The sequence below is a fragment of the Erithacus rubecula genome (genome assembly GCF_903797595.1).
Source record: "Erithacus rubecula genome assembly, chromosome: 5".
In the NCBI taxonomy this organism is placed as follows: Eukaryota; Metazoa; Chordata; class Aves; order Passeriformes; family Muscicapidae; genus Erithacus; species Erithacus rubecula.
In genome coordinates this window covers 41,530,326-41,550,034 of record NC_136687.1, presented here as the reverse complement: position 1 = coordinate 41,550,034, position 19,709 = coordinate 41,530,326, and the positions used below count along the sequence as shown (strand labels likewise).

At 35.0% G+C, this 19,709-nt stretch overlaps 1 protein-coding gene across 10 annotated transcripts in view; it reads right to left on the bottom strand.

The window, feature by feature from the left end:
- FBXW7 (F-box and WD repeat domain containing 7) overlaps nucleotides 1-19,709 on the bottom strand; it is a 207,986-nt gene that overhangs the window by 77,865 nt on the left and 110,412 nt on the right. The window contains exon 1 of one of the 10 annotated variants that reach the window (XM_079305428.1): nucleotides 17,713-18,036. The exons of 5 other annotated variants lie outside the window; for them this stretch is intronic. In XM_079305428.1, the coding sequence (XP_079161554.1) occupies nucleotides 17,713-17,859 (147 nt within the window). In that variant the 5' untranslated portion in view covers nucleotides 17,860-18,036. 4 more of the 10 variants (XM_079305429.1, XM_079305421.1, XM_079305423.1 and 1 more) reach the window with 4 other exon arrangements.

The following is a 19,709-nucleotide window of genomic DNA, read 5'->3' as shown; positions in this document are numbered from 1 at the left end:
ATGAACAAGGAAAGCCCCACTTATTCTAGAAGATTTAAACAGGAATGGTGAAAGATTTTTTTTTTCATGTTTCACTTAAAATTTTCAGAAACTCTGTATTTTATGATTTAGAAACAAAATTAAACATTCAAAGAAACAAACTTGAAGTTGCCTATGAAAAAGACCAACAACCTTACATAAAATATTCAAAAGTATGCAAGAAAAAGGTTGTCACTGAAACTGGCAGAGCTACACTTAAAGTTTAACCTCAAAATCTTCATTATTCTGGCATTTGGACAAAACACCAGCTACAACAACCAAAAATTGTAAGAGTGAATGTTGGCTCTGTTGAGAAAACAGTGGCATGAGAAATAATCACAGAATCATGGAATGCTTTGAGGTGGAAAGGACTTCAAAAATCATCTAGTTCAAATACCCTTGCCACAGACAGGGTGTGGCCCACTAGATCAGGTTGCCCAAAGCCCTATCCAGAGTGGCGCGGAACACTTCTCAAAACTTCTTTGGAAAACCTGCTTCAGTGTCCCACCACCATCAAGGTGAAAAATTTCTTCTTTTAATGTTTTCTTCCTTATACCTAAGGATTATACCTATACTCTTTATTTCAGAGAATACATGCCAATATTAGGACCCTTCCCTTTGCAATGGTGGTATCAAGAGACATTGACAGAATGCCTCCTTTGGATACCAGCTTATTCTACTGGCTAAAAACATATCAGGCATCCTCAATATTTCAGTTCTGCAGGATGTCGATAAATTCATATAGAATGTGCCAGTCACAATGAATAAGTACTTCAAATGTAATTTAATACTCAAAGTCAAAAAAAACCAACCAAGCAAAAATTTCACCAAAGTTGCTTTGTTGATACATTTTATATTTTAAGTCCAGCTGAGCTTTGCTAGCACTTGTCCATAATCTTCATGTGCTTTTACCATGTGGAAGCCTTTAAACAGTCTTTAAAAAAATACTGAATAATATCTATATTCATGAGTATAAACAGTGTCAAGAAGAAAACAGTGACTAATTTCAAACAACAATGTTCTAAACGCTACTGATATTTCTAGAATATTTCTTTAACTTAAAAGAATTATCATACTTTCTTACAAGTAATGCACATATGTACAACCAATAAAGCAATCACATTTTAACTATGGTATTCCACAAAAGATTGAAAAGATAAACATAGAGGAAGATTTATCGACAGCACTATACTGCCCCTTCACGTCCACTACAGAAACAACACTACAAGCTGCATGATGTAAGGGAAAAAAAAAAAAAAATATCACTGAATATTAACATAACAATTATGTTAAACTACAGATTTCCTAAATATTTATATAGGATAGCCCCTTGCTCCCCCAGTAAAACACACATAGAGTGGAGGAAAAGCAGAATAAATTCAAACTCTTACTTTAGTGGGAAAATCACCTGTTTTTCCCTTGATATGCATACTTAGATCTTCCCATTTTAAAAAGGTATAAATTTTTCACCTTACACAGTGGATGAGAATTGATGAACAAAGCCAATTCAGATAACATTTCTCTGGAAAGAAAAAAAAAAAACACTAAAATGGATATACTTAGCTATGACACAGTTTTATCTAAGAATGGAACAATAAAGTTTCAATTGGAATCAACTCTTAATGGCAAGAGAAATTATTTATGAGCTAAGCTACTTCATACATCTTATAGACTCCCTCAACTTTTAAAATAATACAGTTTCCCCCCTAAGTATCCTGTTTCTTCTAATTTAAAATTCAATTGCCATTTTGCTTGTAATTTATTGCTAAATGTATTGTTCTGATGGATGTTATTTTTGCTAACATTAACTAGAATGTCAGTCAGGAACTTCTAATTTAATAAAAAAAGGTGTCCCATATACTCCATGAGGCAAATCTCTCAGAGTATCATTAGCACATGCATTCTGAAGCCTCTCTCAAGCCAAGACAAGAATTTGTCATTCTTCCTACCCCTTCCTGGAGTATGATAAATTAGCATAAATGAAATATAAGATAACAAGGACCTTACTCAACACTGTTGTGATCCAAAATTATACTTTTCACTATTAAAGAAAGAGGATACACAAAGAGACCACAAAACAAACCATTACATTTCAGAGGTCAAATACATTTTTTAAAGAAGCATAGTGGTAAAATTGGCAATTTGAAAAATACATGCTCAAATTACTTGTGTGCTAGAAATGTTCATATAGCACATACAATCAGCATAGTCTTAAGTAGAAAAAAGTGTCTTACAAAACTCTTTTGATTAAAAAATATCCTAAATGCATTCTGTCCATTACATTGGTATGGCAACTCTAAATAAATTATATATCACAGTTCTTTCCTCTAGGTGCTCTTTATTACATTAACATTTTAGACATGCTATGGTTCACAAGAATATCACAAATGTTTCTCTGGGTGAAGCTAAAAAACCCACCTACCTTAACAGAGTCAGATCATAATTTAATTTTCTCCCGGACTAAACCTATATCAACCAGGCTATTTAAGTCATCTACATACAAGCATAATCTTTTCAAGGAGGAAGAGAAAAGTTAGGTTGGCCTATCAGTAGTTATCAAAAAGGGTGCAAAGCATTTCTCTGAATTATGTGTTTTGGAAAATTATGCAGAGAAACTTCAAACCTCAGTGCAATTTGTATGCTTCAAAAAATGGTAAAAAGGATGTTTAAAGATGATTTGCTGTTTTATTAAACTTACAGCATCCCCCATCAAATTTTACTACATTATTCTTGCTGTGTCTTAGTGAGTTTACACATACACCATGAATTTAAGAATGCAGCTTTACAAGGACTTCTTACACAGCTTCTTAACCAAGGCCTCCCCTTGCTAACAAAGTGCTACGAGAAGTAGCTTATAATAATAATAATAATATTTTTAAAAAGATAATAAACAATGGCATGCTAGGGATAGCAGAAAACCCACAGTGTTTTCCCACAGCCATAAAGATAATATTCAAATAATTCTCTAGAAACAATGGGAAAAGAAAATTCAAGCTTTCTCTTTTGACTACGTGCAAGTAGAAACACAGGGACTTAAAGGACAAGTTTGAAGTTGTTTAATAATAAATCTCGAAAAGTAGTTACAGTTAGTGACAGTATCTGGGCCATTATGTATTTTATGTATTTTATTTTCTCCTCTGGCTACGATTTTTTTTACACAAGTGTCTCTCACCAGAGTATCTTTCTCTAAAAACACATTCTGAGCTGTGAATTTAAGCTGGATCTCAAGGGAGCCACCATGACCTCTTCCGTGTTTCTTGTCTATGAAAGAGGCTGTGACAAACAATTTCAGTATTGGGTTGTATTTCTATCCAACTAATTGCAACTAGAGGTCAGATCCCTATAATGCAAATAATCCAGCTTTGACTCTACAAGAAAGGCATAAAACAAGACTTTATAAAGGCACTATGGCATAACTTGCCTGTCCAACATTTGGTGTCAGGTCTTCTTTATAAGAAATGAAGGTATTCTCAAATCATGATATATTCTTTCTCTATAATACATTCCTGTTTGAGAGACTTCACTGTATAATGCACAGTGTCACTTTTAAAACTGATGTAAAGTTATTGTCGAGTGGGACTATTACCATGGGAGTACTAAGAAATATTTCAGTATCTTCTACCACTACGAAGATATTTTGTTTTGTTGACATGCATATACAGAAACAGACATTCTTAGCAGTACAGCTCTGGCTGCTTGGTACTATAGCAGCTCATTTTTTCTGTTCCACCTTTTGTCAGTCTCACTTTCTGTATATCTCATGTCATTTGTAGCCAACCAAGCATTGCTGTATTTGTGACACAAGCTTGGGACCAGAGTGGCACTGCATGGCTTCCTCCATCCTGTGGTAACTACAATATTGCTAACAGCCTCTGAAATTTGAAGCATCTACCAGAGAACCAGAAAATGCCCTTTCCTTGAAGCAACCACTGTAAAAAAACTAAATTACTGCATTAACACCACAGAAGTGCAGCTCATCTGTTGAAGAAAAATCTCTCTATTTATTTAGGGTAATCTTATCAAATGCTCCTGGACCACTTTCAATTTTACTTTCAGATAAGAGTCGGATTTAGAGATTTTTGTATTTTTATGAAAATAAACATGGTTGTAAATTAAAGCACAAACATTCTCATTCATAAATGAGGAAAGAAAACACATTTTACTTTAAATAAAGTGGCAGTCTTTCATTTGCTTTTGTCTTGATGATAGAGGCATTCTGGACCAGGGATGAGTCTGAACATCCCACATGTCCAGTTCTTGAAACAGTCTGTATTACCTCAGAGACCTCCACTTTCCAACTTGCTGCAACCAGACATGTGGCCAGCATTAAACACAAGTATTTTTTTCCATTTCAGTTTAAAAGAAAAACTCCACTCCTGTTTTCCAAGTCAAACAGGGAAAGAAAGGGTTTCTCATCAGCAGCTGTTTCCAAATTTGGAGACTACGACAGCAGCCATAAGGTAAAACAAACAGGGAAAAGAAGGACATGAGGCAAGATTGCCTTAGTTTCCAGATTTGTTTATGAAGCTACTGCTTACAACTGTATCTTGGTTCTTGTCTCCCCTCTTGTGTATACAGAACAGAAAATACACACAGACGATAAGCTAGGAGAATTTTTTATTTCATTATTTTCAGGACACGAGAGGCAAAGGACTGAAGAAGAAAAATCAAACTTCCTTATTTATAACACATTATAAGACAACATTCAGGTTTTTTTCAATTTAATATTTTTCCTATTAAAAATGAGATCTTGTTTATACAAAAAAAATTACCTGGTTATTCTCAAGTCAGAATATCAAACAATATAAATGGAAAGAAAAAAAATTAAAAAACAACTTTAGGGTTTTTTTCTGCTATATAATAGTAGCAAATTTACCAACCAATTTGTCTATTTGTGAAAATCATTAATGAAGGCACACCTAAAGGAGGCCAGATAAAACCTTTGTGCTTGATACAGTTTTTGACATGTCTGTGACAGATACATCTAATCTAGGACAGCATCTTATGAAGCGGCACTGATGCTACTTACCGGCAAGAAGCTAGAAGGAAATCTTGAAACTCTCCCTGAAAAAAGAGCATTTGTATCTGTGTATGTATTCTGAGGACTATTATTAAGTAGTATTAGATAACAGCATGCTATGACTCCCCAGTTCTGAATGGAAGAAGGAAAAAATTGCCTACCAACTATAATATTGTGTGCTACAGACTGAAAAGTGTATCTTGTATTCTGCATTTTAAAAATAGACCTTGAAGTTCACAAGCACTGTCAAAGCAATTCAGAAGTTCAGAAAGGTTTTTAACATATTTCTTAGTAGCAACTGACATTCTTTTAGAAATACAAAGATGGTTGCATATATTAGGTTTTGAATAGGGCAATGTCTTTGTGATCCATTGTGGGAGTGCAGAGTATTCCTCTGGCTTCCCTGGGAGCCTCAAGACCCCCCCTGACAGGGTCCCCAAAGACCCTCAAATGAGATCCAAATGTCTCAGGGGCTGGATTTAACTCCTTGAAACAATCTACCAACATTGAGGGAAGAAATGCAAGCTGCAAAAATAAATAGAGTGTAAATTAGACTGTTAGAATGTAGAATAAGCAGATTTCCAGAATGGTTATATTAAGGGGCTCATGGTTAACATGGAAGATTTGGGGAATGGTATGCTTCTTCCTCCTTCTTCTTCACTCCATCCATGTTGGAGTGCCACCTTGGCATCCTTCGATTGGATGGGGACAAAAGTAGACATTGTAATAAGATTGTGGTGTATTGGAAATTAATTGTAAATATCTAGTACGTAATTTAGAGTATAAAAGGTAAGTCCTGTCTCTGCCAGGCAGATTTTGCCCTGGATGTCTGGCTGGACAGATCGCTGTTAGCTGGAAAAAGAATTCCTGAGATAAGAAACAATAAACAACCTTGAAACCTCTGAGAACAGCCTCCTGCAGTCTCTCATCTGCAGGCGTCGGGAAAAACCTGAATTCTAGACCACCTTCATGTCCTCCTGAGGTGATCTCAAGCATAAAGAGACACCTTGGGCTGTGACAATCCATGTCATTATACACTTTGGAATGCCATTATCCAATACCTGGCACACTGATCCTTCAAAGACAACATATGTTTTATGTCCTCTCTACAGGAATACTCTCCTAGTAAGCTTAAAAAGAAAAAAAAAGGCAATTATTTAAGTCTTCAACAGTTTAGTCTCAAGACTCCAAATTCATTCCCTATATGTTCACATACCATCAAAACGTGAACTATTTCTCAAAACCCTGTGCAGAAATTAAAACTCCTAGTAAAGAGAGACCAAAAGATGGACAAAAAAAGCACATGCGTGTCATGTTGCCTCACAGCAAGGAACTGCTTGCATAAAAACACAAATAGGTGTCTTGACTTCATGGTTTTGAAGGAAAAGCAAAAAAAGGAGAGAAACTCAAAGATACAGGCAATCTGAAATTAAAAGTGAAGTGGAAAATAGTTTAAACTGCATTCAAAACTACTACATAATGTACTTCTTTAGTTTTCAATAATTGTCATACATTTCACCCCACTGAGGTTTGTGTCAGTATAAATACCTTTGAAAAAAGGATTCTATTTACTTCTTCCAAATACATTAATATACAAATTCTGTACATTATGCACCATTGCTACACTAGGTTTAAAAAAAAAGGACATTTTTGTGTTCACAACACAAAGATTATTTACTTCAGAGAGACAACAGTTCAATTAAAAGGTTTATTGCTCACTAACATTGTTCATGCTTAAGTAGTGCAAATTTGAATTACAAATCTTAGAATCACTGAGAAAACACAAGGCCTTAGGGCCAATTACTTAATAACATGTTTCAATTTTTCTATCAACATACACACACAAAAGACAGAATATGCTGAGAGAAAAGAAACACATATGTCTCTTGAAAGATCAGTTTTATTAGACTTGCAGCACCTATTATGACTGGGTAACTATGTATAACCTAGGGGGGCAGGGCATTAATTGTCTACTGAAGCCCAAAGAGTAAGCTGAAAATTTTCACAAATTATAATTCATATGCCCTGTGTGTCCACTGCTAGGGGCTGCCAACACTACTTGTTTTTATGAATTAGGTCCCACAAGTCAGTAAGACACTCCAGAGATACAAATTACGGGTTTTAATATTTTTACACTTCAATGACTACTGAGAATTTTTACTGCAGGTTTGCCTTTGTATCTGGAAGACAGAAAGAGCAAAACTGGGGCAGGGGGCATGAAGGTTTGCAGACCTACCTCTCCTCATCGCCATGTTTTCAGGAATTAATTCATTTCCTGAGGGTATCTTGGATGGCTTGAAGCATTTACTTTCTCCACACAGCAGAAAGAACAGGTCACTTCTGATATGACCTCTTCCTAAACCAAGAAAAGTAAGACTGGACCTGCTAAACGTGGTCATAAACAGACAAATATCCAGTATTCACAGATATTTAAAACATTCCTTTGTGTGCTCAAATTAAAATGGGCTAGTACTTCAGAAGAGGAAACTATTTCCTCTTCACCCACTTAGAAGTTTGGACGACTTCCCAGAAATCTCAAGACTGGCGCAGGGCTTAGTGCTGCGCCTGCAAGACAGCTGCATCTGGATACAACCCTTCATGGGAATGCACAAGGCAAACCAAGGAAGACAGGTTGAGCAGATGTAATTAATGGAGGTGGTGCCAGAAAGTGATCCCTGTTAACCAGATGCTCCAAAGAAATTCCTCTCAGTAAAGCAGCACAGGTCTTTTGGATGGCTACTTGAGCTGTACGAACAGATTTCATAGACACCCACAATCACTCAGCTTAGAACCAAGCAGCTTAAGCTGCCTCCTCTTCTGGGAGGGAATGGCTACAACTCATTGAAGTTTTCTCCCATGATGACCAGCTCTTTATGCAACAAGAAAAGGGAAGTGGAAAGGAAGCTAAAGGAAATTTACATACAGCAAATTAATCTGACAATTAAATTGAATAATCCTAACAAAATCATTACATTCTCTAACCCATATAGGAGGGGCATGGTGTGTCTTGAAAAATATCAATAAACCAACCCCCAAAATGAATCTACATTTGCAATTTTAATCCATGTAATATTCATACTAATTAGGCACCAACCAAATTAGCTGCTACTATTCTAACTAATTTTCTTTCTAAAGTGAAGAAGCACTCCTATGTGTGTGCCCTTAATAAATCTGGATATTAATTGCAATTAGTGTCAAATTTTTACAGTGCAAAGTGTCCTCAACACAGAATGACATTTCAAACATGATGAGAAAACTAACCATTTCTATGAGAAACAATTTTATATCATTAGATTAATCTCAACCAAAACCAGTGGACACCAAAGATCCTACCATAGGTTAAAGGGATGATGTAGTCTCATTTCTGTAATTTGCAATATTAGATTTTTTTGTCTGTTATCTATTTCATGCATCACTGTGAACGGAAATTGCAAATAAGTGGCAAGCATGCATTCTGTAATGAACAGAAGCTCATTATTGTTTAAAACAAAAACATTCCTCCCAAAGGAGAAAGGTGCACAAGCATCTATTCTGAATGCTAAAATGCTGAATTCAAGAGAAGAGAATTAGTACCAACTATGAGAGCTTATCAACTGCCTGGAAACAATAATGCAAGTGAAGGCAATGGAAATTGATTGGCATGTACTATTTTAATTCTGAACTTATTATACTTAAAGCTAAGCACATGTATTTTGAAAATCAAGTGATAGATGCTGTAGGAGTTGTAATTTTTTTTTTATTAGCATGATGGCTTATCTGGTTCTGTTAGGAAATACAGCCATCTACAGATTATTTTTTGTTTTTTTAAAGGTGGTGTGTCGCCAGAAAGGACTTCCCAGAACTGTTTGCAAGATAGGCAGAGAGGTAAAAGACAGGAACACTGTGGGTGTAAAGAGACAGAAAAGAAAAGAGAGATGTTCTAAAAAACTATGGGGACAGAATAGGCACTAGACAGCAGAGGAATTGTTCGACAGCTTGGTATGTAGAAGGGAAGGCAAAAGAAGGGAAGACTGTGGGGCCATGAAGAAATTCATGGTAAGAATTCGGTCTGAAATTTCACTAACAAGCATACCACAGGAGAAATGCAAGATGGAATGTAGCAATGCAGTAAATATGTTAAAATTGCAAACATTCTTGCCAGCTGCTGCTCTTATCATGAGAAGTAATCTTGTGTTAGGGTTTATTAATAGCAGCATGCTTTGGAAGACATTGACTTTTGTACTGAGAAAACACTGCACCATGAAGATTGTCTTAAAGCAACAAAATCTTACCTGTTTAAATATAATAATGAGTACCTTAACACAGAAAGTGACACAGAAGTATATATGGAGTACCTATGTTGTTCTTTTCCAATTTTCAAAACGTAAAATGGTATCACCTACAGGATCCTAGCCTATGAATCATGAACAGTCTTCTGTTTGCAGCAGCTAACAACATATGTTTCTTTTCCTATTTCATCTTCTGTCTTTCATCTCTACAAGCAGTAAATTCTCTGTGCGGGGACAATTTTGCATACAGCATATCAGACATATTATACATAATATATTATGGTATTAATAATAATATTTGCATATTACACTATGCTTTTAAAACCCATATCTCTATACACAAATGGGGCATCTAAATCATGAGGAAAGATGCCACATTATACCACCTAGGATCAATATACTGCAACTGCTTACCATCATTGTACACTAGGTACATAATAAATTTAGAAATGTAATTTTAGAAATTCCACAGGAATTTAAAACACATTAAAACATCTTAAAACATATAATAAAACATCATATATTAAAAATCTGGTCTCTAATTTCCTTGTGTATGCATATTACAAATTCATTTAAATAGTTTTTTACCTACCTGTATCTTCTGAAGTTGTTTCTTTGTCATAATTTACAAATGAAATTCTATTTACTACCTTGCATATGCAAAGCCATGTACCACATACAAACTTAATAGACTATCAGAAATAATGAGCCATCTGAAACAGACATGACAGAAAGAAGCATCTTTCACCAAATAAAACACAAAATTTTACTACCTTTGCTACATTATTATATTATTTCCTTAAAAAAAAAAGTTTCCCTAGCTAACAAAGAAGTTTAATACATTACCATTTACCAAGTCTTATGAATGCCCTTGATACAACACATAAACTAAGCTGGGCTAAGGAAGTACTGCTAAACACAGAGAATTCATAAGAGAAGAACATTTATAGAAAAATGTACTTAGACTTCTAGTATAATTTATGTATTTTAACTTATTCTCCTTCTTGCTTTGTCAACTAGTTTAGGGTCAGCAGAATTTTGGCTGTCCTTCAATATATTAGAATATGATCTACAAAACATCACACACAAAACTTACTTGCCTATCACTTCCAAGTGTTACAGCAGCAGAATTATTAAAAACGGGTTTATTTTATTGCCTTCTTGCACAGCATCAATGTTTTCATATCACATATATAACAAGCACTTCTATTTCACAAGCATAAAATATTTGTAGTGTATCAAAAATGCACTACAGGTTGTAACTATTATCTGATCTTTAAAGAAAAATCATGGCTGTACTCCATAGACTGTATCTTTCAGTATTAAAATCATGTCCATGTGAGGAGCAAGTAACTAGAGACATTTTCCTGAAATGTGATCGAACTATACATGACTACACAAATGATATGCAACCATCTCAAACCTTTTACCAAGAAATTTCACAATCAAACTAGTTACTCAAAACACATTTTAAGGAACAGAACAAACTAAAAGTACAGGATTCCTTGAATAAAAATAAAGGGAGAAGTCATATCAATTCCAGTGATTTTTTTCCTTGCCTTTTCAAAAAAGTGAGCAACATTATAAAATACATGAGCAGCATTTGGAAAGACACTGGTGTTGTTGCTATGAAAGCCTGTATTTTCAAACATGGTAAATAAAGAGGCTCACTTTTAATAGAATATGAATATCAATGAGAAGCTGTAGGGAGAAAGCAGAATTACCAGTTCAAAACTAGCTGAAGGGAGAGTGAGATAGAGTAGACCAGAGCCACAGAGAGAGTTTGAAAGAAAAACACAGGCCAAGCAATGAGTCTAGGAATGAAATGGGATTGCTGCTTTGAGGAGTGGAGCTATCCAAACTGACAAAATCATCATTCACTGACAGAAAGGGTTCATGACACAAAGAACGACAGCCAATCAGTTTTGGTAGGTGGCAGAGATCGAAGAGCAAGATACTAAGGCTACAACCTTGCCTATGACTTGCCTGAGTGTCATTCTAGTTTGGTTTGACTTCCACTTAAAATCAGGGGTACACCAGAACAAAAATCATCAGCTAAAAATAATCTGCCCTCTTTGTGTTTCTGTACTAAGAATAGTCATGACAGAGCAGAGCAATATTTTTATCACAAAGGATTCTTCCCCCATACCTGAAAAAGTTTAAGAAATTAAAGTGCCTTCATTTGCTGCAGAAGGACAAAAAGCGTTTACGTAGTGATAGAAGGGACTGCTAAAAGAGAAAAGGGAGATTCATAGTTAAAGCAATTAGGTTTCAAAGCAATACATTAACTATTTAATTACACATTTCATGAGTTCCCCTCTGGCATGATCAATCAGCAAAGAGGCAGTGGGTCAGTTTATGGCATCACTGTTGTCATCCATTCCCTCTTCTGCTGGATGCTCTAACCTCTACAGTTTGAGACAACAAAACAGATGGACTTTAAGCAGGTAAAGACCTTCTACAAAGCAAACCCAGCATGTTTGATTAGCTCAAAGAGCATGACAAAAAAAGCTTCTAAGGACATCAAAACAACTGGGCACAAGGGAGTAAAATCCCAGAGAAAACCTTTCTTCTAGTACCTCCTGAATGGAAGGGACTGGCTGCAGAATCATCATAGCATGCTTTTAACATCTGCACTCCTGCAGTCTGTAACAGACAGCACTGTTCATTGCAAGAGTAAATGGAAGTTTCAAATGCATCAAAACCACAAAGAAAAGCATTTCAGCTAGTATTAAATATAAATGAGTTTCCAATTGTTGCTTTTATCTTGGCCAGATAGGCAGAACAATTTAAATAATAGTGTTCCTCAAAGAGTTAATATAGTGACAGAGGATCCCTGAATATTCTGAAAAAGCAGTTTTTGGAAGTGCTATGATATGTTGCACTGCAAGTTTGAAAACAAACTAATGCCACCCACCCCACACCAAATAACACAAACTCAAGCAAGTTGTCCAGCTGTTTTCGACCCACTACACCAGGCTGAACTAGATATGCACAGGTTAGCTATCAATTTTATTTTTTTCCAGAGGATATAGGAAACAGCTGTTTGAACAACTGAGTGGTTCCTCCTACAAATGGCTATCTTAAGCCCAGAGGTTCTCTAATACCCCAGAGAAGTGCAGGGCTAGAGAGAAGCCTATTTCTGCCTGTATCTCATTCTACAAAGCCGTAAGAACTGACTTCATCTGACTGTAGGCACAATTTAAAAGACAGATTTCATTAAGGCTTAGTAGAATTCTTGCAAGCATTGCCTGGGAGATCACAGGACACTTCAGCTGAGCCAGGTTGAATCATCCCACCTTGAGCTGACTAGAAAACTGAGGATCTGCACACTTCTTTCCACTTCTGTAAAACCTGTGTTATTCCCTCTCAAGTACAGTACAGTGTAAGTTTGTTTGCAAACAAAATGAAAGAGAGAATTGCAGAAAGAAGCAAGTGTAGAATTTAATTTTTAGACTCTCTCTGTTCCATATTAAAATAGGTAACATATTGCTTTTTCTTCAAGGCCACCACTTTGACATGAAAAACATTTCTTTCCCTTGTGAGAGTAGATGAAGGCATGGGAAAAGCAGATTCAGAATAGAGACACTGCATGTATGTGGAAAAGAAAAGAAAAAAAGAAAACAAAGTTAATTATCCAAGTCTGTTTATCTTCTAAAGGCATGACCCTCTAGGCAGAATGTTACAGAAGACTTAGCCTTCCTCATTTCTCAAACTATTGAGTATTGCTTCCTTTCCACTCAAAACCATCTTCCTTTTCAGTAAACTTCCTTCTACTAAATTTTAAAGTATTTCTGGTTTATTCCAAAGATTTTTCAAAACTGAAACACCAAAAATAATAAAAACGAGAAAAAAAAAACAAATATAAAATATGAATTTAACAATGAAAAGTAAAATATCTAGAAGATAGGCTTTATTGTGAATATTTGGAAATCCAGAGCAATGGACACATCACTTTATAAAAAATAAACATAGGTCAAGAACAAACTTCCTGTTAAGTATCAACTGATCAGTCCATAATCTGTACTTCTCTGATAAATTTTCTAACAAAATCAAGAGAAATTGAAGGAAAGGCTAAACCAGCTTTGAAAGAAAGCTATTTCTGACAGCCATTTAAAGACATATCTTAACACCAGAGGTCATAATGCAAGTTCCCTGCAACAAAGTACAGAAACGAAAATTCTCTTGTAGAAGACACAAGCATTTGGTAGTGCTCTAATTTGTCCAGTGACAGACTCTGAAGTCTACCTTTAGTTTTACATTAGAAAACTGTACACATATACATTATATATGCGCGCACACACATGCACATTTTCACGTATTTTTTTTTCTTTATGCTCTTCTCTCAGTCTCTTCTTACCAATGGTGAGAAATTCTGAGGGAAATTACTTATTTTTAGTTTAAGGGGAAAATAGATTAGTGCTTTTTTACATTATTCAGAACCTCATCCAAAGTCATCTGCAGTACAGGGAAGTATAAAAGGGAGGATATATAATTTCAGAGAAAGCTAAACAGTCTTTTGTCCATTAAGTAACTTCTTACTGTCATCCATGATATCAAGTGCTGTATTCAAGCAAGAAATACAATTTATTTGGAAAAATTCAGGACTACATTTTCCTGAAAAACTGAATGGATGGACAATGAATGGTTGAATAGTTGGCACAAACATATACATACATTTGATGGACAGTGAAAATACTGATTTAGTTATTTTAACACTAGAAATTAAGGGATAAAGACACAAGTCCAAAGAAGTGAAGCTGTTCATGCATATAAGTCACATCAATGATTTAAATCTACTACTAGCATGCCTGTCAATCAGAGGAAGGAAAAGGAACTGAAGTCTCCTTCCAAGTGCTCTACTCCACAAATGCAAAAGACTAGTGAATGCTCTTTTATATGAAGAACACAGGCTGGTAAAAAGTAATGCTTGAAATCCTTTACCTTGTCTTCACTTAAAATACAAATATGTTCTACAGACATAAACATTTCATTGATGAACTAAGCTGACGAATTGCCAAAATTTGGTTGGATATATTTTAAGGGTGAAATATACACACGTGCAGGAAAACCATACTCATAAAATCATAGAGTATAACAGAATCTTTGGTGTTTCTGAGATTACAGGCATTGAAAATGAATACACTTATTATCTTGATTTTTCCAGCTTGGCAAACCACAGGGTGCACACTGAAACCCCTGTTTTATAACAATTCAGTGCTACTTTAATCCACTTGAAATGAAGGAACAGTGCAAGTGAGCAAGTCACATTCTCAAATTCTCCAGCTAATTAGCACTTCTTAAAAAGACCCGTTCAATGTGATGGAATTGTTATATGGCAAACTTCAAGAGAATATTTCAAGACAATTCAAGAGTAAATTTCAGGGAAAAAAACCTTGGAAAGATAAAGAGGGAAGAAGTCTATTTGTTACACATAGCTTTTCACAGAGTTGAAAATTACAAGACTTCAGAAAGAAAAATACTTCTGTTAGTGGTTTAAGAGCATTACAAAGGAAAAATTGCATACTTAATAAAGAGACCAATTTTTGGTCTGGAATTATTTCTGGAAGCATTTACCATGGCAAAAAAAAATGCGGCACTTGATTTTGGAATATACGTGACATACCCGACTATGCTGTATGTTTATTTATCAGCTACAGTTATATCGCACCAAAGAGCTAAATTATATCTGATACTTGAAGTGTGTATCAGATAAAAGGTATTCATTGCTTCTTCACTTTATACTGCTAACCTACTCCAGTGCCTACAAAAGGTGTGTCAAAGGCCAAAGAGGACCACAGCTATGTCTATGTTTGGTGATAGTGCATCTGTGTTTTCCTTGACAGTTTTGTAGGAATACATAGGTTTACTGTGTAAGTACAGTACTTTTCTAGCTGCACACTAAAGTTATCCTCAAGTGCTACACAAAGAATGCTAAGTAATACTATTTTTAACTGGGTTCAGATTAGTGGTATTGCAGACAAGTGTTTTAACTACTTGAGCAAATGGACAAAATGCAAAACGGCAAACTGCTAAGTCCTGTGACCATTCATAGTGCACTTCTTGAGAGAAGTCCAGTATAACCAATGCAGAAGATGCAGAAGCTATAAACTGTCAGCACTCATAATGGAATAATTACTCTTAAGCATGACAGAAAAATTTTAAAGATGTTTTGTTAGGTCTGATACACAATTAAGGAGGAAAAAAAATTAGTTCAAACAAGAAGAAGGTCAATATTAAGGTCAGGTCAATGTCTAAATGACCCAATTGTACACTTGCCCAAAAACAGGTGACATTAATATATTGCCAAATCAATAACCTGGAAGAAAAAGGATAGCTCATGTTCTAAAGCACATCAAACTTAGTTCTGAAAATGAAGTACTAAATAATTCAATGCATTACTTATTAAATGAAAAGTAGATTTTTTAAAAAAATAAAACTAGAAATTGCATGAAGTAAAGACTTTGAGTCAAAATGCCTATTTTGCATAAAAATACTTTTTTGGTTGTTGTTATGTTTACTAAAAGAATAAATTTAGAAAAGAGAAGTATTGACTCTCTCATCTGTTGATATGAAGAATTAGATCGGTTTTTACTATTGGATTTTTTCAACATGTAGATCTTGTATGCAACCTCTGTGTGTTGGCATGGAAGGAACCCAATATGGTAATTGCTGGGAGTTACGTCCAGGCTTTGAGTGTTGAAAGGCATGGGACTAAAGGTAGAGCTCTCATATTTTTCACTATCAGCAGCCATCACACTGAGAATTATTAGTTTCAAAATACAAGATAAATAGATTGAGGAAAGCTTAACTGGTAAAAAATACATTTACTAAATTTTATCCTTCTTTTATGCTAAAAGAAAAGTAGATGCTGAACAGCTTTCTCCTAGAACTACAACATTAAACTGACCAATTGAGTGGGGTGTAGGACAGGACAAATGAGGTAATTATGGTCATTTTGGAAGAGTGCAAAATCTTGATAAAATTGCCTTAGATTTTGGTAAGTTTGTTTTGGGGTTTTTTTGCACCTGTGATAAGTTAATGTATGATCATATTTCTCATTAGAGAAAATACACACATAACACATCAGCATTCAAGTTCCAAAAGTACACCATACTTACATAGCCATGAAAATACTTCTCAAGTATATCTACTAAATTCATCATCCACACTGTCTACTATATTTTTTCCAAGACAAAGGAACTAAAACTATCCAAACATATTTCAAAAGCTTATTTTCAAACAAACAGTTCCCAAATCATATTTAAAAAATTAAAATACTCTATTAAAATACAGAAACTTACTTTATCACTTTCAATATTATCAAATGTTTCTATTCTATGTTAAGCAATCACATATGCATAATATCTAATTTCAGAAAAAATACTTTTCTGAAATGTACATGATCCAATATTAAATAGTTGTGTGTGTATATATATGTGTGTGTAGTCTAAATTTTGCACTGTTGCAGATTGACATTAAGTCACTGCCTTCAATGCATGCCATGTACTTTTTACATATAAGAAACATTCTACGATATTTCAAACAACATAGTATGAAAAATCAAACCTCCCAGGGTGATCTTGTGAAATTTAAATTTTGTCTGTGATTTAACTAAGTTTGCTAAAAAGTAGTAAGTTGATATTCAAAGAAAGCCAGCATATCTACAAAAGGTGAGCTAGATTTTAAAATGTGCATTGATAAACTGAAACAGTATTTATTTATTCAGCAGCAAGAGAAAATTCATGTAATATATTTTAAGAGCCACTTAATTCATACAGTTCCTGAAGCTGTCGTATAAGACCCATGCTAGTTTGTCAGGCTAGGATTGTCTATATATAAACTGTATCGCAACTTCCACATAGTAACATGCTATTTTTATTTTATGTAACAGCAAAAAACATTATCTCCTTTACTCAGTTACAAAAGTATTAAAATTGTATTTCAATATTTCTTACTAAAAATGTTTAAATATTTATTAGTTTAACATTTTTAAATTCTCTAATTTAATATCCTACTAGTCACATATGCCAGTACAATTCAGAGGTGAGTTCAATGAATTATAGCCCAAACTATCTTCATGACCTAAAAGACTGAATAACAGCAAAATACACATTTATGAGTGCACCTATTTTGTACAGCATTTGTTTCCACCTACACAGTTTAAAATTATAAGAGAATCACTGACATGTTCCTTTAAATGAGTAATAGCTTAGACAATATGTACAGATTTTAATTAAATTACAGCACAAGAATTGATTAAATAAATTACCAAAAAGACCCTCTATGGCACTCTAAATGAATAACACACATAAGCACTTCCTCATGGAATAAATGCACCATGACAAAGCATTGAACTCCAAGCCAAGTGATGAAAATCCAGGTTTTAAAGGCTTTTACACTTACCTGCCTGTGGCAGAAGGGCAAGCCCTGTGCAATGAGGCTGATGCTAAATATCTTCATCACAGTTTGGTGTGGGAGAGGTTCTTTGGCACTTTTAAGATCAACAGGAACCAAGCCATGGTTAATGGCAGTTTTCCCAGGTTTGGACATTTTATTGTTCCTACTTTGTCAAGTCTACTAACACTGCAAGAACATTGCAAAAAAATTTTGCTTTAAGGTTGCATGATTTTTTTTTTTAATTTTTTTTTTTAAGCTTCAGATTGGTGAATCAGCTCCCCACAGCCTGCTGCCTTTGTCTCTCAACCTTCTCCTGCCAAGTGTCCTGACCCGTCTGCTGCTCAGTGAAGTGCAAGCTATCCTAGTATAGACAGGAATTAAACCACCAAGGGACAGGCAGACTGCTCCTGACAGTCAAACAGCTGGTGGACCTCCCCTGCAATGTCAGTAGAGCCCTTCTCCAAAAAGGGATCTGCAGATTGAAAAAGAAGAAAATCGTGACTGCCTGGAGTTTTAATAAGCACAGTCACTTACACCTGCACTTTAAAGTAAGACTTTTAATTTCTTTTTTTGTTTAAACAAGTTGGTATTACTCTTACAGAAGGGGAATACAAGGAGATTGCAATCTTCAGAGGGTAACAGTGTTGCTGCAGGATCAATTCTATCACTCCTGGAACAGATTTCTTCCAGACTGTCAATACAATTAAACAAAAAGCTGATCTGGACTCAGCTGTTCCTCAACCATGGTCACTAAAAATGTAATATATTGTCCAAAAGTTTAAAAAGGAATAAAAATGGATTTTAAAAATTTGAAAAAAAAAAATAGCGTCTGCTAAAAATTGGTACAAAACTAGCTCATTTAATAAAAGTAAATGCTATATTGTGATTTTTAATTCCCTTCTCCTGGACTTCATTACTTATGTACAGGCACTCCAGTCTGCACCTCTTCCTCTGTCCCTGCAACCACAGGGGAAGCAACATCTGAGTGGTTTTTGCTCTAAGGATGCAATGGTACAGTAGTTTTCCCTCTTCTGGCCAACTCATTTCCCATGAGTTTGGGTACCAGTTTGCTCAGACTTATCCATCACACCAGTGGAAAGTAGGAGGGCTCTTTCTCAAAGAACATAGCATCTCTTAAAGGATTTGGGGAGAGATCTGTCTGCCCCTAGCAACAAACCCAAGGCCCATTTTTCAGGAAAATAGTTGTTACTCCACTGAACAAAGCTACAAAGCAATGTCTATTACTCAGATTTTCCACAATTAGTTTACTTTCATTTTAAATAATTTCTTGATCAGATTAGCTTTTCTAAAATGTCTCCATATGTTCCCACAATGCCCTTCTGGTGCCTGTACTTGGACATTCTTCTTAAAAACATATTCACATTTTGAAAACCCTTTTGAGCGAAGAAACAAAAGCCTGTGAAAATATCTTATGAAGCTGTGGATAAGAGATGCAGAAAACCATCAAAGCTCTTGCACAGAGTTGGTACAATCCAAAACACAGTGAATAAATGACCATTAAGAAATCTTACAAGTCTCTCTATGCACAAACCAGCAAAGATAATTAACTGTATGATTATGTGAGGGCAAAAGAGGAAGTGCAGAAATGCTTTAATGCTCGGAGCACAACAATGTAACATAACAAAAGACAGCATTAAAATATGACTGTATCAGCATTTCCACTTAGGCCTTTGTTTCCCCTTCAAAGAAACAAGCTGTAATCATGTCTCATTTGCATATTGAGGGCCTCCCTGACCAAGCATTTGCATGTGGAAAGTTTTTTATGGGGAAAAAAAAAAAGAATAAAGAAAAAAATATCAAAATCCCTAACATTTCATTGAGAGTATAAATAAATTACAGTAAGAACCTACTTTAACACAGTATTTTTCTCGGACAAAAAAGACAATCCTTATTTCTTTACAGATGTTGCATACAGAAAAGCTGTGACAGAATGCTGGGTAGCATGGTATTTTCTTGCACAAATGACGGGTTTTTTTCTTTTC